Consider the following 6967-nt stretch of genomic DNA (forward strand, 5'->3'; position numbering starts at 1 on the left):
ATTCAGTTCTGAAGAATAAATACAATTGAATCTGTCAGAATATGTGCCAGGGAGATTATTAATGTGGGTCGCCAGTTTGAAAAAATCTGAAATGACATATTTTCAACTTTTTTTGACTAGCAATTAACCTCTAGGATGAGATCTGCAAATAATTTTTACCTTTTCTTTTTTTCACACAAAAAACATTTACTTTCACAAAAGTGTTTATGAATCTTACATGATTCAAGTTCAGAAATCATTAGATTTTAGAATTGTTTATAAAAAAGGTTTTCACAATTATCGATTGCTCCCTGTTGCATTTCCTTGCAGTTCACACATAGAACAACCTATACCCACCTAAATATTCATTTACTCACAGCACCACACACAGGACTGGATTAGACGCACCTCTGGCAGCGGAGTTGAAGGCAGGGGGCATGTAAAATAGCATGTGGCCTTCCCACCCCCACCTTTCTGAAACTTTAGGGTCATCAGAGAGACGTTACACAGCCACCTACTCTGAGGCCTACTGAGGCACAAGTAGCCAATTAATGGCCACAAAGGCCTCATCGAATCACTGCTTTTAGTTCACCTGTAGCGGTGGGGTGGGGGGGGGGGGGGGGGGGGGTCAATGCCATGCAGAGGACCTACCAGCTTTAACTTTGGGACCTGATGTCAGGCAAGATAGGGGTAACCTTCTTTGTGAACCCCCAAGGCCCATTGGAGGCAGCTCCTTCCCCCCCTTAACTCGACCCCTGACCTCTTGGGCCTGACCCCCCACCCACCTCACCAGAACCCTGGATTTAACTGGGATCCTTGGAGTGGTGGGACTGCCTGTGGTCCCAGCAGTTACCAGTGCTCCCTCTAGTGCTGCTGGAACTACAGTGCAAGTGGCTGGCAGCTCTCTAAGGCAGGTGTTCCTCTGAGATAGGGGTGTAAATCTCACTTTAAAGGAATTAACACTGCCACTAGCGTTACATTAATGTGGGGCAGCCACGGGGAACGTGAGTAGTCTCCTCACCTACATTTTAGCTGGGGAGGTAATACAGGGACCATGGTGTCCTGTGAAATCCAACCCATGCAGTCTGATGAAAATAGGCACGCTGTGCTAAGATGGTACTTGGGTATAATTATACACAGACCTGACATGAAGGTTTGATAAGTAGTTATACAGTTCAAAACTCTCTAAATTGTAATGCATGTATTTGAAGTCTGCATCCCATTCTCTTCTCACCTCCAGGCATTCATGCTTCTCTCCCCTCCAAACTGCTATATTCCTCTTTCCTATTCCCCTTCAACTCAGCTTACCCTCTATGCTCCATTCATTGGCTCATTACCCAGCTGCCATTGTCAATTTCTAGTGCCAGGATTCAGCGTTGGCACTCTAGTATTGTTATACGTCTTCAAAACATTTCAATTCCATTATAGCAGCTGGGATATTCCTACCGTAATTTGCATTTATTGCTCAGCCTTTCTGGAAAATGAATGGCAGCATAGGTGATTCTGGCAATGGTAGTGAATAATAACAGTCAGGGAGCACAGAAACAGACAAAAATGGTAAATTCCTATAAAATACAGGAAAATTGATAGCCCTCAAAGTATAACTGCACTACTGTATGATAAGGTGGGAACCATCAATCCTTGAACCTAGATGCACCCTACCTACACCACACACCATGCTTTCCTTCTAACTGTTCATCCTGCACCCACACGCTCACCCCTCGCACCAACATAAAACCATGTAGTATACATTAACAGATAATTTGTAGAATATAACAAACTATGGAAATTCTAAATTTGTTATATTATAAACAGGCTCCAAGCACAAAACAATGGTTGAAGCTCGGATTGGAGCCGGTCCTATTAAATCTTATCCCAGACCAGGATCAAAAGCTAAACCTCAAAATGGTACAAAGGGTTCAGGATTGCAAAACAAGACTTTTCATTGTGAAATCTGTGATGTTCATGTCAACTCAGAAATCCAACTCAAACAGGTAAATAGTAAATAATATCCAAAAAAGGAAAGACTTATTTTCCATCATGGAGATCAGTGTCCTGTAATTTAATGAATTTTTAATGTTTTATCTCTTCCAGCACATTTCCAGCAGGAGGCACAAGGACAGAGTAGCAGGAAAACCATTGAAACCTAAATATAGTCCTTATAACAAACTACAACGCAGCTCAAGTATCTTGGCAGTGAGTCCATAACATTCCTATTTCCATGTTGATACAGTGCTTAAAGTTACAAGGTCTTCAACTTTTGTTAGTGATCTGGGTAGAGTGTGAATGAAACTATAATCAGTAAAGCTGTAAACTTCTAAATTTTGGAATTATGCACTTCTCCCTCACTATTACAAACAAAATGGAAGCTAGGGTCTAGATTTCTGCAGCGTCAGGAGGACTTTGAGGAGCTTTAATTTGATGGGCAAGACCAATGTCCCCCCCCCCGCCCCCCCGCCCCCACCCCCCTTTCCAATAGATCACATTTTTACAACAGGGGAAGGGAGCAAGATGTGATTCACAGAGGGGACAAACCTTAATTCAACAGAACCAGAATTCCAAAAGATCCTGGGCAGGATTCTCCAATAATGGGGCTATGTTCCTACTCCAGCGTCAAAACGCAGGTGAATCACTTTGGAATTTCCTGAAGAAAGTCCAGAGTAATTCTCCTACCTGAAGGGGGCTAGCAGGGCCCCAGAGTTGTCCTCGCAGCTCCCGCTGCCGATACAGGGCCCTGCACTTCTGGTCGGGGGTCTGCGCATGCACATGGAGGCAGCCTGCATCGGCCGCCCCGCACGGCATGGCGGACAGGCACCAAAAAGATAGACCCTCCCGAGATCGCGCGAGCCCATGGATCGGTGGCCCCCGATCGCTAGCCTGACAGCCTGTGAGCCCCCCCACACCCGGTGAAGGACCCCCCCGCCCCCCCCCCCCCCCCTTCCAGGGCGGCCGCGGACTGAGTCCACAGCCGCCACACCGAGTTCCCGATGGGTTGGACTATTATGCCATTATGAATACTTAGCTGAGATTCAAAAACTATATTTAACACAGCAGAAAGTTCCAAGTTCCTCATTCAATTAATAGTTTAAAGAGGTTATTAAAGGACGATCTGTCTTCGATGTGGGGTCTGAGTAAAAGCTTGTTTGTTTTTATAAGCGATGAAACACTTGGGATTTAAAAGCTTTGAATAGGTTTCTTGTATTCTTCACTATAAAGTGTGTAATAATGGGAGCTTGTTATATTATTCGACGTTATTTTCAAAATCTCAACATGGTTCCTGAGGTCTGCCCATCAGGAATACAGGGTAAGTGAATATGGAATTGTCATGGGTCTATGAGGAGACCTGGTGAGCGGGTGAGGGAGTGTGAGGAGGGAGAATTAGATGACCTAACAGGATCTACAGCAACTGGGACAATGTCCGACAGACTCAAGGCAGGCCTTCTAACCTGCCCACCTTGGTACCCTCTCGTCCCCTGACCACCTAGGATCTGCTTCCAAGATCGGCGGGCCCATCTCAATCTGCACTGTTGCATTGGAAAAGTTGTTTAAAATGCAAAGTTGTAATGCCGACAGCTAATAATTTGAATAAATTAGAAATTACAATAAATTACAAATTAGAATTGAAAATTGAAATTTTGTATGGTTCATAGTGCTATGGATAGGACAAGAGAAATATACTGAAATCCCGAATTCCCTTCCCTTCTGTCCATAAACAGTGTGGTTTATTTTTGAAGGTGTGTGTGTGTTTCAAAATTTCCATCGGAATATGATCAATTTAAAAAGTACCAGCAGCAAACTTTTGTGGGTTTAATCAAGAGGTTACTTATTCATGAATTCACCCCAAAAATCTAAATGTTGCGTCAGTCACAGACCACACAAATAAGAAAGATACAATTAAGGAAGGTGGTGGACTTATACAAATATTAAACCAAAAGAATAGTTAACAGTTCACATGTCTTATAAGTCCTGTGAAGAAGGAAGCTTTTTCCCACTCTAGAATTATAATTCTGGTAAGTTCAGATAGCTGAAGTTTCATATCTGGATACAGTGGGGTTCCTTGAAGAGAACACTGGTTCAGTAGGTCATTGATGTCTGTTGTATCAAAGGTTCAATTTCTTTACAAGTGAACTCAAAACTTTGGAATCTGGCAGGGAGGTTTTTAAAAGACTTTGGAAGCCTTCTAAAGATCAAAGTTGGCACAGTCTTTCTCTATAGTTGTTGTCTTGTTTGTGATATTCTGCAGACAGACTCCTGCCCCAGGACTCTGGGATGAAACAAGTTCAGTATCAGATAATCAGTTTCAGTCATATGGTCAACACCCTTTGATACAGAATGAAAGATACATGGTGATCTTTCACACGACTTGTGGATAACTGGTCCTGTCAGCTTTACTCTGTTACATTGCAAACCTGGAGACATAGAGCCTTGGACTCCATTGACTCCGTGGTTTGGACAATGGCAGGAATGAATTCCCCAAAGGAGTGCAGACCAGGCATGTTAATCCAAGGGGAAAACCCCAACCATTCTGTTTCAATTTGGAACATTCCATAAGCTTTACATTCTTTGTTGAAATTGCAAAAACCACCTGATACCCTTGGCAGCCATCTTAACAGTTCTTCCGTGTCCATTTTTAAGTAAGTAAAGGCTGTTGCACGGACGCAACCCATGTTTAAATTTATAGATAAGATATGATTTTCAATAGGCATCACAACAACCAAAGAGAGAGTTTTCAGTCAAGTTATTAAAAAGGTATTTTTACCTTAGTTAGTAAATTAATTAGGCCAATAGTTTTATTTTCAAGTATCACCAGTATTATTTTAGGCAGAGATTGAGTTACTATACTGTTAGTAGAGAGGAGTTACACACAAATGGTATAAACGTTGAATGATAATGATGCCATAGACTGCGTCATGTGAAATAGTAACTCACATTCACAGTACGCATATAATGTAAAAAGATTATAATTGTGATGATCTGTGAAACTTAAATAAGGCATTTTCTGTCTTTCTCGTTACCAGGCAAAGATAGCATTTCAAAAGGATTTAATAAAACCGTTGGCAACTGGATTTTTATCAAATCCTTTTGCAGCTGCAGCGATGACCTCGCCACTTTCTCTCCATCCACGTCCAGCTACCTCGCTGTTCCAGACAACTGCATTAACACCTGCCCTTTTGAGGCCAGCACCTGGACCCATGCGTACATCCCCAGGCTCAATTCTCTTTGCACCTTATTGATACTTTCCTTTCATGGGACAACATGGGGCCATTAGAGACAGGAAAACAAACAACATTTTTTTTTCTCTTCCTTGTGTTTTCCTGCTGTGATATACATAGACTGATACCTGATCACAGGATCTTCCATGGACAGTTGTGATCTCAGTGCTGGAATTACAAGATTTTTAGTTAACTTAAGAACACCAGGTTGTGATTTACAAGGGAACTTTTATAGGGTTTTTTGCCCTTAAAATATATAATTGTTTTTATTTGAATTGAGTCTGACCGCTGATGGAATCCATCTACAGACCAAGAGCAAATAATTGATTCCTTTTGCTGCAGACTTGAAATCAAGAGTCTTCCTAATAAATAGAGATGTCCAAAAATATTCTGGATGTAAATGAACATCTCCTGGTACATAATGTAATACATTATGTGGTAAATTGTGAATAACATACAAACAATTGATTCTGTAGTTTAAAACAATGTTGTGCTGTCAGGGATTGTGAAATGCTGTTACAGACCTGAGTACAATACTGTTGTAACTTGTGTAGTGATAGAATTGTTTCAGGTCTAATTTAAAACTCTAATGGTAATTTATATTTAGTTGCAGTGTAGGTGCTTGCAGATATTTACAGAACATTCTGTGAACCTTTTCTTTCACGTATTGTTTTGCCACCTTACCCCAGTAAGTTCATAACATGCAGATGTACTGGCTCATGAGATTCAATTCACATTTTGAGTTTTTCCTTTTGGCTCTGTGCTAAATTTGTTTTGACATTTTGGTAGCATTTTTGCCAGTTTTGCTGCTAAATAATGTGAAAGATGCATTTGAAGTATCAGCTCAGTGTATTGCACAATTTATGATGATTCTCCAGCAGAACTTTTTAAAGAAATATTTTGGTCTTTTTATTTTGCAGTCTGACTTCTTCCATTGTGATGTTTAGCTGTAATGCTGCTGCATTAATTGTAGCACTTCAATGCAATAATGTACAGAAAATAAATAATTTTAGAGAAAATATAATTTTAGGCTTAACTGAACGTGTTGCAATACCATTGCCTTGAGAATAAAGGCTAACGAGATATGCAGTGCATAAAATAAAATAAGTTGGTGTTTGTATTTTTCAATACTCAGAAGACATTACAACAATTATGAGGTACATCAATCAACCCTCAGTAACTTTCATCAAGTACGCCTTGTAAGATGTCCAGTGTTTAATACATGTCAAAATAAAAATAACACTGTCTACCATTTCAGATACAATGGATTTTGTTTAAGCTTAGATTGAAAATTTTACAACCACATTGTTTTTAATTTTAGTAATGGGGCCCATCCCAAATTCTTGAATTCTTTGTTGCAATAGCAAGTACTTATAAAGAACTAAACAACATCAACCCATGAAAATTAAATAACTGACAGACTGAAAGCACCTAACTAATTTTCCTTTCAGTTTGACATCTTGGTCCCCCTGTATTAGTGCATGCAGAAGGATTGAGTTCCAGTTACAGTCATTGTCTTAATGCACAGTTCTTCAGCCTGAGGATCAAACATTACATGGTATTGTCTCAAATCCCACTGCTGCCGGTGTAAAAGATATAACTCAAAATAATAGTAATCTTTATTGTCACAAGTAGGCTTACATTAACACTGCAATGAAGTTACTATGAAAAGCCCCTCATTGCCACATTCCGGCACCTGTTCGGGTACACAGAGGGAGAATTCAGAATGTCCAAATTAACTAACAGCACGTATTTCGGGACTTGTGGGAAGAAAC

General features: G+C 40.5%; 1 protein-coding gene across 12 annotated transcripts in view; it reads left to right on the forward strand.

The window, feature by feature from the left end:
* znf385b (zinc finger protein 385B) overlaps nt 1–6100 on the forward strand; it is a 743282-nt gene extending 737182 nt beyond the window's left edge. For 9 of the 12 annotated variants that reach the window (XM_038789277.1, XM_038789271.1, XM_038789275.1 and 6 more), the window contains 3 exons: nt 1795–1973; nt 2074–2175; nt 4998–5213. In XM_038789277.1, coding sequence (XP_038645205.1) covers nt 1795–1973; nt 2074–2175; nt 4998–5213 — 497 coding nt within the window. Of the gene's footprint in view, nt 1–1794; nt 1974–2073; nt 2176–4997 lie in introns of all 12 variants that reach the window. The other 3 variants (XM_038789270.1, XM_038789280.1, XM_038789281.1) reach the window with 1 other exon arrangement.
* The last annotated feature ends 867 nt before the right edge of the window (nt 6101–6967 follow it).

Source organism: Scyliorhinus canicula, chromosome 2, assembly GCF_902713615.1.
Source record: "Scyliorhinus canicula chromosome 2, sScyCan1.1, whole genome shotgun sequence".
Lineage (NCBI taxonomy): Eukaryota > Metazoa > Chordata > Chondrichthyes > Carcharhiniformes > Scyliorhinidae > Scyliorhinus > Scyliorhinus canicula.